Consider the following 21,532-nt stretch of genomic DNA (forward strand, 5'->3'; position numbering starts at 1 on the left):
ACACTGCTGTCACCTCAGAGCTCCTGGACACAGTTAGACATATGGTAACTATTATTTACAGAAATGAAAGAGAGGAAATTATTTGTGTGAAAATGAAAAGAATGAAATCTGCTCACATTCATTTATAGATATATAGTGCAAGTTAGGGGAATAGATTGTTAAGACCTAAGCAAAACAGAAACGTGCTGATTTTGTTTTCACTCCGTTATCTACAGGAATGCAAGAATGGGATGTTTAACTACGACAAAATGAAGTGCCACTACCAATAATGTTGGGTCAGAGAAGGAATTGGAGTGGAGGAAAACAAGCGTTGATGCTAAATGGAACACAGCTGACTTCAGACAACACATGGAAGGTCCCCTGCCAACAGCAGTATTTACCCCATCTGTGTCCGGGAGTGAAACACAAACCTAATTACATTTTCACCGCAGAGTGTTACAGCCCAATCAACTCATAACAAAAGACCCGAGCCAGCCCGGAGGAATATTGGGAGGGTATTAAGTTAGAAATGACTGTCAGTAGCCTGATATTTAAAGTTTAAAAAAAAAGTAAGCTAAGAAAGTGAATTACTAATTCTTGCTGGACTCTAATCCACGACAGAAAATCACTGATCCTCATATATTCATCCTCACATGCTTTAGCTTCCTATTGGTTTGAAATTGTCACATGCCGACAGTTTAGTCACCTTCTTGTGACTGAAGACAAATGCTCCATCATCATTTCTCTTCTCTCCCTCTCCATTACACAAATGGTGTCAATTCAGTTTTGGCCAAAATTAAGTACTGAATTAAATTATTTTTCCCTCCCATTTCACAGTTTCCTCTCAGTACTAACACTGCCCCCTCCCCCCCACCACACTTAAAGGTTTGATCTTCTCAGGCATCAGGAAGCATCTGAGAAGATGCGAACAAGGTACTATTTCATGAATTCCAATATGTATGTCTGGCTTCACTAAAGGAACTCAGCTTACTATGTGGGTGGAACAATTCTTTTGTGATGCCAGACCTACTGAATTCAATTTCACAACTTGCCATGGTGGGATTTAAACTTACAATGTCTGAGTTGCTAGTCCAGTACCATATCCACTACATTAGACCAACGAGCCTATTTACACTCGCTTTTTTGATAAATGTACAAGCCAAATTCAAAGGCACCGCCATTGACATCCTGGTAATCACCACTGACCAGAAGCTTAACTGGACCAGCCATATGAACACTGCGGCTAGAAGAGCAGAACAGATGCTGGGTGCTCTGCAATGATTAACTCACCTCCTGACTCCTCAAAGCCTCGCCGCCATTTACAAGGTTCCAAGTCAGGAGTGTGATGGAATACTAAGCGCTTGTCTGGATGAGTGCAGCCGCAACACTCAGGAAGCTCAAGGACAGAGCAGTCTACTTGATAGCCCTCCTGCCACTGGACTAAATAGCCACCCCCTACTGGTGCACGGTGGGTGCTGTTTGTACTATCTACAGAATGCACTGCAGCAATTCACCAAACTGACTCCAACAGTACCTCCCAGTTCTGCAACCACAACCACCAAGAGCAGTAACATCACCTCCAAGTTCCCTTCCAAGTCACATACCATCATGACTTGGGCAGATAATGCTGTTCTTTCATCATAGAGAGGTCAAATTCCTAGAATTCCTTACCTAACATCATTGTGGGAGCACCATCACCCAAGGACTGCAGTGGTTCACCAACTCTCAGGGCAACAAAGAACAGACAAATGCAAAAAATGCTGGAAATACTCAGCAGGTCAGGCAGTTCTGACGAAAGGTCATCAACTTGAAACATTAATCGGTTTCTCACTTCACAGATGCTGCCTGACCTGCTGAGTATTTCCAGCATTTTCTGTTTTTATTTCAGATTTCCAGCATCCGCAGTATTTTGCTTTTGTAAACAATAAATGCAGCCTTACGAACATTGCCCAAAGCCTGAGAAAAAATTAAAAACAAAATTTCCCCAAGAAGTAATCAAAGTAAAATCTCAAGCACCAGCACGTTGGCAAATTTTTGGATGTGTGAGGGAATAAAAATTGTATATTGCCTTTTAAATGAACATTTTTAAAATCAATGTTGATATTTTTCTTTTTACCCTTGATACACATAGCTATGTGCAGGCATGATCAGGCTACCGTCACAGATGAGACTACTCATTTACTGGTAGTGTTTCTCTATTTTATGTAAATAATTGCATCAGAGATTGACCTGGCCACATCAATGACATGACTGTCAACCTTGAGTTCCATACCTTAATTAGCTAAAAGACTGGCTTTTGGAGCCAGTTTTCAGTCAATCAGATGCCATTTTTCACTTCAATATGATTCATACTCAGAAGACACTAGATAACACACAAGGAAAATATTTAAATTTTTTTTTAAAAATCAAAGGAAAAAGTGCAAAATAGTTATCAGAAAAAAATGAAGCAAAAGCAGATCTCCCTATATGGCTGTGGAGGAAATACACCACATCATGTGGTACGGAGTTGAATAAACCAGGGAAGTTCTACATTTATCCTAATCTGTGCTGAAATGGCTGTCTTCAGCCAGGAGCAGTGGCAGGGTATTGCAATTGGCCTCAATATCCTGGGCCCAGGAGTGGGGTTGTGGTTGGGGGTGGAGTGAGGGAAATCAGCCTAGGTTTCTGTTCCTTTGTGCTGTGTACTGACCCTTCCTGGGAAGTGCATGTATGTGGACATCAGGTGAGGTCAGGATGCTCCTACAGCTGAATATCCTGTTAACACTCACTGTCTAAGCTCACATATGAATAATAGCTACTTAGGTGAGATATTAGAGGGTGACTATTGCCCTTGGGATGGTCTCTACTCTCCTGAAGACATTGGCGAATGAAAAGAAAACTGGTGACAAAAGTAAAAAAATAATAAAAATAGAAAAAGGTAAAGAATGAGAAACAGAGATTTGATAGGAAAGTGAGAAGGCAAGTAGCAGTAAAGTATTCAAGTTTTTGTTATATAGGGCCAAAATTTGCTGGAGCAGGGCATCTCGTGGCATGTCCGTTAGTTAGACTTTGTCCTGCACCCTTCAGCTTTTAACATTTTTGCGCACAAAGTTGCTGGAAGTGCGAGCTGATAACAGTGCAACAAGGGCAACAGGGCATCTGGGACCGTGGAGAACAACGGGACAAACAGTGTATCTCCTTAACCAATTAGATTTAAGGATTGAAAAGTAAACAGAGGAAGGACCGAGAAGGAGGGTGAATCAAAGTGGGTGAATTCAATGTCAAATCAGGTACAGAAAGAGAAATAAAGAGAGGGAAAGAAAGATTGCATTGAGAGAGGAAAAAGAGATGGAAAGGAAAAGTTAAAAAAAAAATTACATTTTAAAAATCTCCACCAACAATTCACTACCTGAAGACTCCATATTTTTAATTGTTAATTTTCTGGGCCAGAGAGGTTGATTGGCAGTCATTAACAATTATCACATCGTTAAAAGGGTACTTGCGCTGTTAATTACTAGATTTAACTTTCTGGGGCATGTTTAATGCAACTTCATGAAAATCACAGGGAAGTTAAGGAGGAGATGCCCTTTTTGCAATGCTAACAGCGGATTGGCACAAACTGGCCAGCAATTTATGGCGCTTTGCAATTCATGCGGTATCTCTTCCACGCCACAAGTTGCTGGTCGATTTGAACACTAATAATGGCGGCGTCGTTCACACGTCATCATTTTTTCATCAAATTCTGGGCCATATTGTTACTGCAATATGGCTATTTTTGTTATCCGAGAAGCTTTGACAGTAACAGGCTCCATTTCAAAGTCAGCATGTGATCCCAAGTTTACAACATAAATAGATCCAATGACCCTATTTACTAGGAATCAAACCACATTATAATAAACTGTTTGCAAAAGAGGCATTGGCTGAAATGAAGTCCTCAGAAAAATATCTAAGAATAATTAAACAATAAGCGTTCAGATATATATATATATATAATATATTAGCTTAATCTAACAATCTGAAATTTAATTAGATATAAAATTGAGAATCCACCTAATATTTCATCCTCAGGAGCTTTTAGGTAATATTTGTTGCCCGGTCAACAAAAAATAGTTGCAACACTTTTTTTCAAATTAAACACCGAAAAGGTAAAGATTGGCTCTATACGTGAAACTGTTAAAGATAACCAACTTATTGATGAGACTAATTCCAATAGACCAAAAGTGTAACGTCTGCTTGTTTAGCCCCTTCATAAATATCAACTAACAATGTATTTGTTCCTAAAAGTTAATTAATCTTGAGTTGGTGTTTAATTCTGAAATTTGCCAACACCAAGTGGATAAATTAAATAGTGAATGCATGCCAAAAAAAGGTAATCTGATATTGTCACGATATGAAGCTTCAAGACTGCATGGTCATTTCCATGAATCCGTGCAATATGAACATAGAAAGGCAAATGTTTTCTTGACAAATCTGGTTACAAACTAATCTGCTCCGCCATTTGAGTCAAGTTGTGACAAGTTGCCAAGTTAAAATATTTGGCCATTTAAGTGTTAAATCCACTTGGGAAAGAAAATCGGGTGGGGTGTAAAATGGGCTGTTGATTCGCTATCGCCTGTTTTGTGCTACTGTCAAAGGCCAATTTCACCCCCAATGTAGAGAGAGCTTTATTCTACCTTTAACGCATACAGGGAGTGGACAATTCTGATACTAGGTACAAACTGTGAAAAAGAAAAATCCTATTTTTCAGCACCAATTTATCGAACCTTAATAAACATAACATTCACATTCGCCAAAATATTAAATAAAAGTACCACAGTTACAAAAAAATGGGAGTAGGCCACAATCTCATGTCTTACATACTGTAAAAAAATACAAACACTGTGTGGTTGTTAATTTTATTCTAAAATAGATAAAAGGTTTCAAAACAGAACCGAGGAATTACCAAGGCTCAATTAGAGCCAATCATTATGCTAACTACATATCTATTTTGTTTCCGAAGGGGAATTGAAACTAATTACAAGACGAACAGAAAAACTTAACTTTGCAGCATCTTTGGCCTTTAATAAGTCTATATTATATAATAAAGCGAATCTATGTTAATTCCCCATTTGAATTTCTGTAATTATTTCATCTTGGTAATTTTTCTTAATAAATAAATTACTACAATAAAATATAAATAAATTTAATAACATCTTAACTTCTAAATGAGTCCAGATATACATGCTCTCTTTTACACACCAGCTGCTAATTCAGTTTTCTTACCCATGCTGCAGCTGCTTTGCATTGAAATGCTCTGAGTGAATGGTATAGATTGATTTCTCTACTCTTGCCGCAAAATTAAACAAAAACTTACCGTATGCGATTGTAAAGTGGCTGTGTATTAGAATGATACAAGAGAAGGCTATCACTTTGTTTATAGTTGTGCCTTGGAGCCATTTGGTTCTCCTAGTTGCCCCATTTATACAGCAGGGCACCTCAATGACCCAAGAGGCTCCAAAAAATACAAATCAATGTGCATCCCTTCATCTCCTCCACTGGTCTGCCCTCCCATACAGCAATTTTAAAGACCTTTCCATGTCCTTTCCGTTACCAGTGCATGAAAAGAAGAAAAATACTGCACAAAAAAAGATTTATTTTTAAATATTTATAAATGTACACATAAAAAGGAAATTATTTTTAAATTGCACTTTTCTTTTCAAGTTTTGTACCAGTAGCAGAGGGCAGAGATATTACATAGAATTACACAGAATTTACCGCACAGAAATAGGCCATTTGGCCTAACTGGTCTATGCCGGTGTTTATTCTCCACACGAGCCTCTTCCCATCCTACATCATCTAATCCTATCAGCATATCTTTTTCTATTCCTTTTTCCCTCATGCATTTATCTAGCTTCCCCTTAAATGCATCTATGCTATTCGCCTCAACTACTCCACATGGTAGCGAGCAATGTTCCTCCTAATTCGTGTCTGCGTGGGACTGGCAGAGCTGCGCGGACGCGCAAGGGAATGTTGCTGGCGCGTTCTGCATTCTGAGTAAAAAAGTCCCTCACGAATTCCCTATTGGATTTATAAGTGATGATCTGATATTTATGGCCCCTAGTTTTGAACTCCCCCACCAAACGGAAACATCTTCTCTATGTCTAGTCTATCGACCCCCTACATAATTTTAAAGAATGAGAAAACTTATGGCTTGGACAGTGAATTGCTAGCTGGAAGGAAAGAGCAGCAACAAATCAAGAGGGAGTCTGCCTGACAGCTTATACAAACAGGACTCTGTTTCCAAAGGAATGGGCCTCCAGAATAATGGACCAGATTTTAACTTTCAGAAGGCAGATTGCCCGTCCCTGCTTGTGGGAGACCTGAACCAGTTAGGAGGTCGGGCTTCATTTTCATACCAGCACACTATCGGGCAACTTGGACACCATGCCAGCCCACAGGTAGATCCTGGTGAGGGGAGGGCAGCGAGCTCAGGTCAGCAGTGACCCTCAATACTTTTGTGGAGTCAAGAGGAGCCACACTTGGCTTCACAAAAATATAACCAAAAACATTTCTGGGCTGTTTTCGGAGCAGCCAGCAGCGGCCCCTCGAAGGATGGCTGGTTTGACCACTCAACGCCAAGACAGATGAATGGCATTCATCCATGTCCCTGAAAATTGCTATCGGGATCTAAACTACGTCCAAGGATCCCGATTTGCATAATCAATAGCTCTACTGCCTGAAACAGGCAGATGTCCTGCCGCCTAAGGGAAGGCCCTTTAAAAAATGGCAGCTGCCGAAGCAGCGCCATTAATGGAATGGTAAGTGTACCAACCGCCGAGGTTGTTTCCGAACGTAAACATCAATTTGGCCAATCTAAATTTGGCCCCAATATGATTTTCACAATAAATTATATATCCATAACACTGCAAATTCAACACAAAAATCCAGTATACAGCTGCTGGATCTATATCTATTGTGACTCCTCCACCTTTGTTGACACCCATACAAAGCAGCAATTTGATGAGTAAATAGTCTTGTGTTGGCTTCAGTACAACAGCTGAATCTGGCACAACAAACAGATTTCAATGTGTGTTGTGATTTTTTTAAAATTCGTTCCTGGGATGTGGACGTCGCTGGGAAGGACAGTATTCGGCCCATTCCTAATTGTCCTCGAGAAGGTGGTGGTGAGCTGCCTTCTTGAACCACTGCAGTCTGCGTGGTGAAAGTACTCTCATAGTGCTGTTAAGGAGGGAGTTCCAGGATTTTGACCCAGCGACAATGAAGGAACGGCAATATATTTCCAAGTCAGGATGGTGTGTGACTTGGAGGGGAAATTGAAGGCGATGGCGTTCCCATGCGTCTGCTGCCTTTGTCTTTCTAGGTGGTAGAGGTCGCGGGTTTGGGAGGTGCTGCCGAAGAAACCTTACTGAGTTGCTGCAGTGCATCTTGTAGATGGTACACACTGCAGCCACGGTACGTCGGTGGTGGAGGGAGTGAATGTTTAAGGTGGTGGATGGGGTGCCAATCAAGCGGGCTGCTTTGTCCTGGCTGGTGTCAAGCTTCTGGAGTGTTGTTGGAGCTGCACTCATCCAGGCAAGTGGAGAGTAGTCCATCACACTCCTGACTTGTGCCTTGTAGATGCTGGAAAGGCTTTGGGGAGTCAGGAGGGGAGACACTCGCCGCAGAATACCCAGCATCTGACCTGCTCTTGTGGCCACAGTATTTATGTGGCTGGGCCAGTTAAGTTTCTGGTCAATGGTGGCCCCCAGGATGTTGATGGTCGGGGACTCGGTGATGGTAATGCCGTTGAATGTCAAGGGGCGGTGGTTAGACTCTCACTTGTTGGAGACAGTCATTGCCTAGCACTTGTGTGGAGCGAATGGGGCTGGCGAGCTGCAGGCGCAAATAGCCACATGGAAATATGATGTTGTGGCGATAATGGAGACCTGGCTCAAAATAAATCTGGATTGGATATTAAATATTCCTGGATATAAGGTGTTCAGGAAAGATACGGAAGGAAAGAAAGGCGGTAGGGTAGAAATATTGGTTAAGGAGAATGTTACAGTGCTGGAGAGAGAAGATGTCCTGGAGGGATCAAGGACAGAATCTATTTGGTTAGAGTTAAGAAATAATAGAGGGGCTATTACACTACGAGGTGAATTCTATAAGCCACCAACTAGTGGGAAGGATATAGAGTGGGAAATTTTCAGGGAAATTACAGAGAGATGCAAGAACTATAGAGTCGTGATAATGGGGTAACTTCAACTATCTTAATATAGACTGGGATAGTAATAGTGTAAAGGGCAGAAAGGGGGAAGTTCTGAAGTGTGTTCAGGAGAACTTTCTTGATCAGTACGTTTCGGGACCAACGAGGGAGGAGGCATTGCTGGATCTGGTTCTGGGGAATGAGGTGGGGCAAGTGTCAGTAGGGGAACATTTAGGGAACAGTGATCATAGTATACTAAAGTTCCCCAGTGGTCGGTACTAGGACCACTGCTTTTCTTTATGTATATTAATAACTTGGACTTGGGTGTACAGGGCACAGTTTCAAAATTTGCAAATAACACCAAACTTGGAACCATAGTGAACACTGAGGAGGATAGTGATAGACTTCAATAAGACACACACAGGCTGGTGAAATGGGCAGGCATGTGACAGATGAAATTTAATGCAGAAAAGTGCAAAGTGATACATTTTGGTAGGAAGAACGAGGAGAGGCAATATAAACTAAAGGGTACAATCCTGAAGGGGGTGCATGAACAGAGAGACCTGGGGGTATATGTGCACAAATCGCTGAAGTTGGCAGGGCAGGTTGAGAAAGTGGTTACAAAAGCATATGGGATCATTCATAAAGAGAGGCAAAGAGCACAAAAGTAAGGAAGTTATGAACCACCTTTATAAAACACTGGTTCGGCCTCAACTGGAATATTGTGTCCAATTCTGGGCACTGTACTTTAGGAAGGATGCGAAGACCTTAGAGAGGATGCAGAAAAGATTTACGAGAATGGTTCCAGGGATGAGGAACTTCAGTTACATAGCTAGACTAGAGAAGCTAGGGTTGTTCTCCTTAGAGCAGAGAAGGTTGAGAGGAGATCTGATAGAGTTGTTAAAAATCATGATGGGTCTAGACAGAGTAGATAGAGAAACTGTTCCCATTAGCAGAAGGGTCGAGAACCAGAGGGCACAGATCTAAGGTGATTGGCAAAAGAACCAAAGGCGACATGAGGAAAGTCTCTTTTACGCAGCAAGTGTTTGGGATCTGGAATGCACTGCCTGACAGGGTGGTGGAGGCAAACTCAATCGTGGCTTTCAAAATGGAATTGGATAAGTACCTGAAAGAAAAAAATCTGCAGGACTACGAGGAAAGGGCAGGGGTGTGGGACTAGCTTAAGTGCTCTTGCAGGGAGTCGGCACGGGCTTGATGGGCCGAATGGCCTCCTTCTACGCTGTAACCATTCTATGATTCTATGAATGTTGTTTGCGACTTATCAGCCCAAGCCTGAATATCATCCAGGTCTTGCTGCATGCGGGCATGGACTGCTTCATAATCGGAGGAGTTGCGAATTGAACTGAACACTGTGCAATCATCAGCGAACATTCCAACTTGTGACCTTATCATGGAGGGAAGGTCACTGATGAGGCAGCTGAAAATGGTTGTGCCTAGGACACTGCCCTGAGGAACTCCTGCAGCGATGTCCTGGGGCTAAGATGATTGACCTCCAACAACCACAACCATCTTCCTTTGTGCTCCAACCAGTGGAGAGTTTTCCCCGATTGACTTCAATTTTACTAGCGCTCCTTGATGCTACACTCAGTCAAAGGCTGCCTTGATCTCAAGGGCAGTCAGTCTCACCTTACCTCTGGAATTCAGCTCTTTTGTTTGGACCAGGGCTGTAATGAGGTCTGGAGCCAAGTGGCCATGGCGGAACCCAAACTGAGCATCGGTGACACCTTCCATCACTTTGCTGATGATTGAGAGTAGACTGATGGGGTAGTAATTGGCTGGATTGGCTTTGTCCTGCTTTTTGTGGACAATACATACCTGGGCAGTTTTCCACATTGTCAGGTAGATGCCAATGTTGTAGCTGTACTGGAACGGCTTGGTTAGAGGCATGGCTAGTTCTGGAGAACGAGTGGGATGTTGTCGGGGCCCATAGTCTTTGCTGTATCCAGTGCGCTCAGCCGTTTCTTGATATCACGCGGAGTGAATCGAATTGGCTGAAGACTGGCTTCTGTGATGGTGGGGACCTCAGGCGGAGGCCGATATGGATCATCCACTTGGCACTTCTGGCTGAAGATGGTTGCAAACGCTTCAGCCTTGTCTTTTGCACTCTAGTGGTCCGCCATCATTGAAGATGGGGATATTCATGGAACCTCCTCCTCCTCCCGTTAGTTGTTTAACTGTCCACCACTACTCACGACTGGATGTGGCAGCTTTGATCTGATACGTTGATTATGGGATCACTCAAAATGTGCCCTGAATTTTCAGATTTTTGGGCCAGTAGGCACTATCAGTGGTTAGACATAACATGTGTATCAAGTTATATTGGTTGCCAATATTGGGCACTACTAACTGAAACTCAGCCTCTACACTCGTGCAGGCATGTATGTAATTTCTGACACAGCATGCACGTGATTTATGACACAGCATGTACATGCTTGTATAAATGCAATGCTAATCGATGTGCTTGTATAACCTGCCTGCTGCAAGTATAAATGCCTAACTTAATATTCCTCACTCATGCTAGCCAGATCTATCTGGTTCAGATTCGGAAACGGGCGGTGCAGGTTATTTGCGTTAGGAAAGAGTCTAAATTGATAAACGTGCTTTACAATATAAATACAAAAAAAAAACCCGGCCTAACTCAATTTTTCTACTGGGTTATCCTCTTACCCCAACCCAAAGAACAAGTTAAACTGTAATCAGATATATTCTAAGATAATCCACTTTGGCTTCTGCTAGCAGATACATTTCTGTGATCTTGACTCCATACCTACCCTGTCTGCAACTCAAACTCAATCCGGACATGAAGAATCTCAGTTCAACCCCACATTTGCTCTGTTACCAAGATCACTTTATTGCACTTGACAACGCTGCCCACCTCATTCAGGAACTTTTCATCTCAAGGCTTAATTTTTCTAAGGCTTTCTTAACCAGCCTCCTGCCTCAACTTACGAAAGAAGTAAACAGCAAAGCTCATGTTCTCACTTGCACAAAGTCAGACACTCTCATCATTCTCATCAAGCTCCTCGTGTACAATTAATACATTTCAAAATTCCCATCCTCAGTTCCAAGACTCCCCCACCATACCTCAACAATCTTTTACAAGGGAACGGTAGCAAAGTGGTAAGAGGCCTGGACTAGTGATCCAGAGAAAGAGGGGTCGATTTTCAGTGTGCCGTGGAGTCGTGATTGGAGGCGTGCGGGGGGTTAAATTCCTGAATTCGGGGGCCCCAACACCATCCCGCCCAAAACCCCGCCTCCATGTAAGTTTCAAAGGAGGCGGGTTCCCGCCCCGCACTGGGACCCGCCGACCCGAGGCGGGAAGGGATTAGTGCCAATTAACTGCCTGTTAACAGGTAGTTAACAGGCTGTTTTTAGCCTAATCCCTATTTTGAAGGTTGTCGTGTGGGATTCCCGACGGCTCCAAACCACGCCAGGTTAGAGTCGTCGGGCCGTCGGGTTGAAGGACTTGGAGGGGTCGAGATGTCAGTGTTCAGGTGAGTGATGGTGCATGAGTGCAAAGGTAAGTGTGTTTGGTGTGTCTAAAGTGTGTAAAGAAGTTTAAATTACCTGTACTTACCTTTACAGCCTTCCTTCCTCCATCATTCAGCCAGCACAGAAAGCAGAATGGCTGTGATCTGTCAAAAGTGACAGCCTGAGCTTTCAGTGCCAGTGAGATTTCTAACTGAGTCTGCGTAGAAGGACTCAGGTTAGAAGTAAGACTCTCAGTGTTTGACAGCTTCAAACAGCTGTGAAACACTGATATTTCATCTGTCAAGCTGTCTTGACAGATGAAATTTCAGTCTGTGACATCACCTGTTGCCGGGTGGCCCTTAATTGGCCTGCTGAGCCCGCTGGGCGGGCTCAACAAGGTCAATCAAGTTAAAATCACGTGGACTGGCCGCATCTTGATGGAGGCGGGACTACAACCCCGAAAGTTGTAGTCCCGCCTCCTTCCCGACTTCTGAATGAAAATCACACCCAGGTGTTCAAATCGGCAGCTGGGGATTTTAAATTCAGTTAATTAAATAAATCTGGAATAAAAAGCTAGCATTAGTAATGGTAACCATGAAACTATCAGATTATCCCATCTGGTTCACTAATGTGCTTTAGGGAAGGAAATCTGCCGTCCTTACCTGGTCTAGCCTATGTGTAACTCCAGACCCACAGCAATGTGGTTGACTCTTAACTGCCCTCTGAAATGGCCTAGCAAGCCACTCAGTTGTAACAAACCGCTACAACTAAGAATGAAACCGAACAGACAATCCGGCATCAACCTCGGCACCGGTTATCGACACGGCAATGGCACACCCAGCCCAGCCGACCCTGCAAAGTCCTCCTCACTAACATCTGGGGACTTGTGCCAAAATTGGGAGAGCTGTCGCTCAGACTAGTCAAGCAACAGCCTGACAGTCTCATACTCACTGAATCATACCTTTCAGCCAAGGTCCCAAACTCCATCACCATCCCTGGGTATGTCCTGTCCCACCAACAGGATAGACCCACCAGGGGTGGCGGCACAATGGTATACAGTCAGGAAGGAGTGGCCCTGGGAGTTCTCAACATGGACTCCGGACCCCATGAAGTCTCATGGCTTCAGGTCAAGCATGGACAAGGAAACCTCCTGCTGATTACCACCTACCGCCCTCCCTCAGCTGATGAATCACCACTTGGAAGAAGCACAGAGTAGCAGGAAAAAAATGTACTCTGGGTGGGGGACTTCAATGTCCATCACTAAGAATGGCTTGGTAGCACCACTACTGACGGAGCTGGCCGAGTCCTGAAGGAAATAGCTGCTAGTTTGGGCCTGTGACAGGTGGTGAGAGAACCAACACGAGGGAAAAACCTACTTGACTTCGTCCTCACCAATCCACCTGTTGCAGATGCATCTGTCCATGACAGTATTGGTAGCAGTGACCACCGCACAGTCATTGTGGAGACGATGTCCCGTCTTCTCACGGCAGACACCCTCCATCGAGTTAATGTGGCACTACCACCGTGCTAAATGGGATAGATTCAAAACAGATCTAACAGCTCAAAACTGGGCATCCATGAGGCGCTGTCGTCCATCAGCAGCAGCAGAATTGTATTCCACCACAATCTGTAACCTCATGGCCCAGCATATCTCTCACTCTACCATAACCATCAAGCCAGCGGACCAGCCCTGGTTCAATAAAGGAGTGTAGAAGAGCATGCCAAGAACAGCACCAGGCATACCTAAAAATGAGGTGCCAACCTGGGGAAGCTGCAACACAGGACTACATGCATGCTAAAAAGCAGAAGCAGCATGCTATAGACAGGGCTAAACAATCCCACAATCAACAGAACAGATCAAAGCTCTGCAGTTCTGCCTCATCCAGTCATGAATGGTGGTGGACCATTAAACAACTAACCAGGGGGGGGGGGGGGGGGGGGGGGAGGAGACTCCATGAATATCCCCATCCTCAATGATGGTGGAGCCCAGCACGTGAGTGCAAAATACAAGGCTGAAGCATTTGCAATCATCTTCAGCCAGAAGCGCCAAGTGGATGATCCATATCGGCCTACTCCCGAGGTCCCCACCATCACAGAAGCCGGTTTCAGCCAAATCAATTCACTCCACGTGATACCAAGAAACGGCTGAGCATACTGGATACAGCAAAGGCTACGGGCCCCGACAACATCCCAGCTATCGTGCTGAAGACTTGTGCTCCAGAACTAACCGCGCCTCCAGCCAAGCTGTTCCAGTACAGCTACAACACTGGCATCTATCCAACAATATGGAAAACTGCCCAGGTATGTACTGTCCACAAAAAGCAGGACAAATCCAATCCAGCCAATTACCACCCCATCAGTCTACTCTCAATCATCAGCAAAGTGATGGAAGGTGTCGTCAACAGTGCTATCAAGCTGCACTTACTCACCAATAACCTTGCTCACTGATGCTCAGTTTGGGTTCCGCCAAGACCACTCGGCTCCCGACCTCATTATAGCCTTGGTCCAAACATGGACAAAAGGAGCTGAATTCCAGAGGTGAGGTGAGAGTGACTGCCGTCGACATCAAGGCAGCATTTGACCGAGTGTGGCACCAAGGAGCCCGAATAAAACTGAAGTCAATGGGAATCGGGGGGCTACCTAGCCCAAAGGAAGATGGTTGTGGTGGTAGAAGGTCAATCATCGCAGCCCCAGGACATCGCTGCAAGAGTTCCTCAGGCAGTGCCCTAGGCCCAATCATCTTCAGCTGCTTCATCAATGACCTTCCCTCCATCATAAGGTCAGAAATGGGGATGCTCGCTGATGACTGCACAGTGTTCAGAGCCATTCACAACTCCTGAGATAATGAAACAGTCCATGCCCACATGTAACAAAACCTGGATGACATTCAGACTTGGGCTGATAAGTGGTAGGTAACTGCCTGGCACTTCTGTGGCATGAATATGACTATCTCCAACAAGCTTGAGTCTAACCACCGCCCCTTGACATTCAACGTCATTACCATCGCTGAATCCCCCATCATCAACATCCTGGGGGTCACCATTAACAGAAGCTTAACTGGACCAGCCACATAAATACTGTGGCAACAAGAGCAGGTCAGAGGCTAGGTATTCTGCAGTGAGTGTCTCACCTCCTGACTCCCCAAAGCCGTTCCATCACCTACAAAGCACAAGTAAGGAGTGTGATGGAATAATCTCCACTTGCCTGGATCAGTGCAATTCCAACAACACTGAAGAAGCTCAACACCATCCGGGACAAAGCAGCCCGCTTGATTGGCACCCCATCCACCACCTTAAACATTCACTCCCTCTACCACCGGCGTACCGTGGCTGCAGTGTGTACCATCTATAAGATCCACTGCAGCAACTCGCCAAGGCTTCTTCGGCAGCACCTCCCAAACCCGCGACCTCTTCCACCTAGAAGGACAAGAGCAGCAGGCGCATGGGAACACCACCACCTGCAAGTTCCCCTCCAAGTTACACACCATCCTGACTTGGAAATATATTGCCGATCCTTCATCGTCGCTGGGTCAAAATCCTGGAACTCACTATCTAACAGCACTGTGGGAGTACCTTCGCCACACGGACTGCAGCAGTTCAAGAAAGCGGCTCACCACCACCTTCTCAGGGGCAAATAGGGATGGGCAATAAATGCTGGCCTTGCCAGCGACGCCCACATCCTATAATCGAATAACAAAAACTTCTGTGTTCGCACACATCCTCAGTTCTCCAGACACCAGGTTACTTGTGGTCCCTCACTTCTCCCGTGCACCACCAGTAGTAGCTCATTCAGCCACCAAGGTACTCTCCTCTGGAACTCCCTGTCTAGCTGAGGCCACCTTGCCACCTCTCACCCTGCTTTAAGAAACCTCTTCAATAGCCTTCACTTTGAACATGTTTTCGTTGCCCAACCCAACACTTTCCCTCCTGCTCAGCATTCGATGTTGTTCTGGCTAAACATGAAGTACTTAAGAGACATCTACTTTGCAGAAATAAATGTTGTGGTTGTCAGAACCAAGATGCCAAATAGATGGATTAGGAGAGTAAATTCAGTTAGGACCAGTAGGCCTGTTGAATTAATGGAGGTAATAAAAATACTAACTGATCATTGTAAATGTAAGGAATAGACCCAAAATTCCCTTAATAATCCAATATTATAAATTCTAATTCCTTACATTGTTTTTAAATCCCAATCTCCACATGTTACAAAGATGGAGTTGATTTTAGGATCCAGCAAACTTTCTTTTTTCATCCAGTCATCAACCATCTGTAAAGAACAAAAAGATTGATCAATGAGGGCAAGAGAGTGGTTACTAAACTTTATCTAGTACTCTGGTGCAATACCTTGTCTGTGCTTCTGTCTATCAACAACTTTTACATACTACATCGAATCAACAGCACAGAAATGGGCCATTTGGCCTGATGCGCCATCAATTACTCAAAAGACTGAGGTTAAGCGAGTAACAACCAGGCTTTTATTAACTAAAGAATGAAGGTCTAGTCTCGAGTGGTCGACCCGTCCAGAATACTAAGGGACTGGGAGGTAGTCACTGATATACCTGGAATAGTGGGAGGAGTCAGCCGAGGCATGTCCAGACCTGTACCTAGTGGAATACACATACACATACAGACAGGTATAACAGTGGTTTACCACATGGCCCAACTAGTATATGCTGGCTTTATACTCCACATAAGCCTCATTCCATTCTAATTATCTCTTACCACTCTGCCTTCATACCCCTCCATTCCCTTCTCCCTCGTGTATGCATCAAGCCTCCCCTTAAATGTGTCAATGCTATCTTCTTTAACTACTCAATGTGGCAGTGACTTCCACATTCACAGCATTCTCCGTGTAAAGACATTTCTCCTAAATTCTTTACATTTTGCATTCATATAGCGCCTTTAATGTAGAAAAACATCCCAAGGTACTTCACAGAAGTGTAAATCAGACAAAAGTCAATGCCAAGCCAAAGAAGGAGATATTAGGATGGTGATTAATAGCTTGAATAAAGGAGGAGAGGGAGGCGAAGAAGTGAAGATGCAGAGGGATTTAGTGAGAGAATTCCAAAGAGTGGAGGCTATACGACTGAAGGCATGGACGCCAATGGGAGGAGTAAAAGAGTGGGGGAAGCACAAAAGGCCAGAGATGGAGGAACACATATTTTGAGTTTTCAGGTGGTTGTAGGGATGGAGAAGGTTAACAGATATAAGGAGGGGTGAGGCCACAAAAGAATTTAATCAAAAAGGATGAGAATTTGAAATTTGGAGCACTGTTGGGCCGGGAGCCTCTAAAAGTCAGCGAGTACAAGAGTGATGGGTGAGAGCTACTTGGCGCTGGAGAGGATATAGGCAGCAGAGCTTTGGATGAGCTGGTGTTTATGGAGGCTGGAAGATGGAAGGCTGGCCAGGAGACCTTTGGAATAGTCAGCTCTGGAGGGGACAAGGCATGGATGAAGGTTTCAGCAGCAGGTGATGTCACGGAGATGGAAGTAGGTGGTCTTTGTGAAGAAGAGACTATGGGGTCAGAAGATCAGCTTGGGGTCAAATAGGAGGCCAAGGTAGCAACCTGAGACAGTGGCCGAGGAGGTGGATGGCATAGATTTGTAGCAGGAACTGAAGGCAATTGCTTTGGTCTTCCCAATATTTAACCGAAGGAAACTGTGTCTCACCCAGGACCAGATGTCTGACAACACAGAGGCGTTGGAGGGGTCGAACGAGGTGGTAGAGAGATAATGAAGGGTGTCATCATCATACTTGTGGAAGCTGACCCCATGTCTTCAAAGATGTCACCAAGGGGCAGCATGGGGATCAGGGAAAGGATGGGGCAAAGAATAGATCCTTGGGGTCTCCAGAGGTAATGATGCAGGGGCAGGAAGAGAAGCCATTACTTGAGATGCTCTGGTTACAATTGAACAGGTAAGAGTGGAACCAAACGAGAGCAGTCCCACTCAGCTGGAGAATGGACAAGAGGAATTGAAGGAAAGCATTGAAGGAGGATAGTGCGATCGACCTTGTCAAAGGCTACACAGAGGTCAAGAAGGACGAGGAGGGAAAATGCACCATGGTCACAGCCATAAAAGTCATTTGTGACTTTGATTCGGGCTAGAGCGGGGTGTAAACCTGATTGGAGAGATTCAAACATGGAGTTGGGGGAAAGTTGGGCACAGATTTGGGAGACCACAACATATTCAAGGACTTGAGAGAGGAAAGTTGGGTTGGAGTTGGGGCAGTAGTTCACAAGAACAGAGGGATCAAGTGTGTTGTTTCTTTTAAGAGATAGGTGATGATGGCGATTTTGAAAAGGAGTGGTACAGTGAGCAGAGGGAACCATTTACAATGTCAGCTAGCGTGGAGGTCAGGAAGGGAATTTGGGTGGTCAGCACTTTAGTTGGAGTGCGGTCAAGGGAGCAGAACGTGTGTCTCATGGACAAGATCAGTTCGGAGAGGGCATTAGGGGAGATAGGATAGAAACTAGAGAAAAATGTAGGCTCAGGGCTAGGGCAGGGAAGAATCTTGGTGGGTGGTATGGCTTGGTGGGCAACAGGAAGGGAAATGAGACAGAGGCAGCTGAATGGATGGCCTCAATCTTAGTGACAAAGAAGTCCGTGAACTCCTCGCAATTGTTGTTGGAAGTGAATGTGGGGGGGGGGGGGGCAAGGGAGAGAGGTTAAAGGAGACAGTTGGTAGTGGAAAAAAGACAGGGATTATTGTTGCTTTCCAGGATTATCTTGGAGTAGTGAGTGTTTTTTTCCCCCCACAGGAGAGCAAGACACGGTAGTGCTTGATGTGATCAAGCCAGATATGGCAATTCATGGCTAAACCAGTTGTGTGCCAGATACACTCAAGTCTGCACCCCTTGGACTTGAGGGGGCAAAGAATGGCCCCGTCTATCCCATAGAAGAGACAGAGAACAGCCCATAATATCCAGCTTATATTGATGATGAAAGTTGGCAATGGTTAAAATTAGCACAAAAATTACCGTGGTATTGATCCTCATATGACAGTGTTCCAATACTGCACATTGAGCATGACTTAAGAGGTGATCGTGTCATTGTATAAGTGTTTCCAGACTAGCTCAACTCCTGGAACAGCCAGAAGTAGCCTGCTTTGATAACTGCAAATGCTGGATGCCACAACGGGTTTGTGTTGCAGCACATGCTATAACCTACTGGACAACTAAGTTTTTGCAATGTGGCTTTTCATCAGTTTCATTAAAAAAAATGATTTAAGAAACAAGTGATTGTATATGGAAAAACTGAAAACTTAAAACTATAAAATTAAATCAAATAATTTTGACTTAATACATGATTTACAATCTTACTAAAACACAAGGGCTTGTCTACACATTCTATCCTACCTCAATATTAGGGAAGCAATGAACCTTCACTTTTCTAATAAGCATTCCAAATCAATTGGTAACTGTATGGTAATGGGCAGTTTTAGCAGGGTGTAAGAATTCGCAATAATTTACAGCTCCAAAGGTTAATTTCTTTGATTAAAGAATCCCTGGGTGATACACCTTTAAAAATTTCAGGGATCAAAAATGGCCGTCAGACCGCATGGCCGAAGACAAAGGACTTGGAAAACAGCTTTCTGTGTCTGTGAAGAAAGGTTCAATGGCAGTCAAATATGTCAATCAAAGGGGAGTTTCCCCCCGCCCTGCAGCAGGACAATCGATGCCTGTTTACAGAACGTTATACAATGTTGACTCTAAGATCAAGTGCTTGAAACTGCCAGCATGAACAAAGGAACTTTGTTTGCTAAGCACTCAAGACTGTCACTCAATTGCAGCTCCAGATGACCACAGGACAATGCTTTGTTTACAAAGAAATTGAATGCTATTAGCATTTGTTTGTATATCAAGTGGACACATCCAAACGGAGGAGAAACCGTTTAAATGAATGGGAGAACATATTCAAACCCATTACTGGACAATGGGGCAGTTGGATCCCTTTTGTTTTAGCCCAGAAACATCCAGATCTGGGTGGGCCCCAAATGGGGGTATAAAAGATAGCTTCCCAGAAGCATCTCTCTCTCTCTGGCCTCGCCTCCGTGTCCCTCTACAGGGTGGAAGTCTGCCTGTAGAAGCGAAACACCAGCAGTTTACTTTTAAAACACTGGGGTGTTTTTCACTTCGGAGCAGTGAAGATCTAAGTTTGCAGGACACGGAGCAGGCATTTCCAGTGGTGAGCATATATTTTTCTGGCCTTCCACAAGGCAACTTAGGATAGGTATAGGGGTGGGAGTAAAGCGGGAATTTCGTTAGAATTGTGATTTTAGTCGATTTCCTTCATTGTGTCCGTTTCTCCTCCCCTATTTAAGCAAGACAGTGTTGCACTTAGCAGAGAAGTGCTATAGTGAACATTGAATTCGGTATTTAAAACTGTATTAAAAAGGAGTAGCTGTTTTAAAGTACTGTATGTAAAGCTGTATTAAAAGGGGTGTTGCATCAAGCTGTAGTGAACGCTGTGTAGCTATTTTTTTTTAAAGTCTATATTAAAGTACTGTATTTAAAATAAGGTAGTGTTGCACTGAGCAGGAAGCCCTCTAGTGGACACTAAGTGTACTGCGTTTAAGCAAAAGTGTTGTACCAGGCATAAGAGCTATATCGATTTTTTAAAGTTGTTTCTTTCTTTTGTTTTCAATAAATACTGGTCTGTTTTGCACCCAAACCACGAGTCATGTTGTTTTCTGTCTACATCGCCACCGAATAAGTCCGGGGGTCAGAACTCAGGAATAGGGGAGCGCTTCGAAACCGCAAGGGGGTCTCTGGAGCAGTTCAGAGGCTTCTGACTGGCCAGAGACAAATAACCCCAGCCCCGCTAGCGTGTGTGCTAATTCCATACAAGGGCCACATGAAAAGATCACTAGTTCAATACAGTGCCCAATGCATTAACTTTGATAACAAAAAAGCTCACTCTGATAAACCAAAATTATAGCTAAATTATTGAGGTCAAAAGAGACAGTTCAAAACAACTTCTAGTGCTAGATGTCATCTTATTCACCTGAAGGGCTTGCTGTAATGTTGGTTTCCCATCCACCATGGACTGCACAATCCCTGTGAGCTACAGATGGAAAATAAGAAACCCAGTTACAAACAGATTAAGTTAGTTAAGGTTACATGGCTGATGATTGTGAGTACTTTGAGCATTAGTAACAATAGGTTTGACAAAGGATGATACAAAAAACTTTATAAAGACAACCTGAAATATCAAAAGAATATCTAAAGCAAAATTATTATTATGGTCTAGAGCAAAGTCTCCAACCCACAGGCCTCAGGCTGAACCTGGTTGTTAAAAGTTTAGAGTCTGCCTTAGGTAATTTCTCCGACACAGCAGTGCTAGTCACTCCTGTAAGCAGTCCGAACATCTTATACTCAGGAATGTGCACATACTACCTAATATCTAATTATACATCATAACTTGAGGGTGTAACAATAGGACCCCCTAGTGATCTGAACTAGATTTTGGATCTTTCATAAATGCTCTTACCTAATCCTGTTGAGCGCAGATTGAAACACTTTGGTGAAACAAGGCCAGATGTAAATTGTTAAGCTACTTTATTTAGAGACAGCAAGTGAACATGCAACGTAACAGATGTAATGAAATCTCACTTTAATTCAACTAACTACAAAGAACACTACACTATTAGCAATCTGGCTTCACTAAGCCAGGTTTCTTCCCCAGACCTAGCTGGCTGACTGACTACCCTGTATCCCTTTGTTCTTTTCTCTCTCCATGCTCCCAACCAGTGGACGGGCTATCTCTATGACTACTTCCCCTTTCAGTGATCCGCCAGTAGGACTGTCAGTAAAACCAGAAAGATATCAAAATCAAATACATTTACGGTTCTCTTACCAACTCTATTTGGCAAAGGAAACGCGTATGGAGGCAAGAGC

The 21,532-nt window shown here is 44.0% G+C and overlaps 1 protein-coding gene across 7 annotated transcripts in view; it reads right to left on the reverse strand.

The window, feature by feature from the left end:
- The window catches only part of LOC147122194 (ERI1 exoribonuclease 3-like), a 491,903-nt gene that overhangs the window by 376,332 nt on the left and 94,039 nt on the right, over positions 1 to 21,532 (reverse strand). For all 7 annotated transcript variants that reach the window (XM_085983080.1, XM_085983077.1, XM_085983078.1 and 4 more), the window contains 2 exons: positions 20,640 to 20,699; positions 15,810 to 15,901 (listed from right to left, as the gene is read on the reverse strand). In XM_085983080.1, the coding sequence (XP_085839206.1) occupies positions 15,810 to 15,901; positions 20,640 to 20,699 (152 nt within the window). The remainder of the gene's footprint in view (positions 1 to 15,809; positions 15,902 to 20,639; positions 20,700 to 21,532) is intronic.

This window comes from Somniosus microcephalus, chromosome 3 (genome assembly GCF_052327205.1).
Source record: "Somniosus microcephalus isolate GS21.2 chromosome 3, FLI_Smic_1.0, whole genome shotgun sequence".
Lineage (NCBI taxonomy): Eukaryota > Metazoa > Chordata > Chondrichthyes > Squaliformes > Somniosidae > Somniosus > Somniosus microcephalus.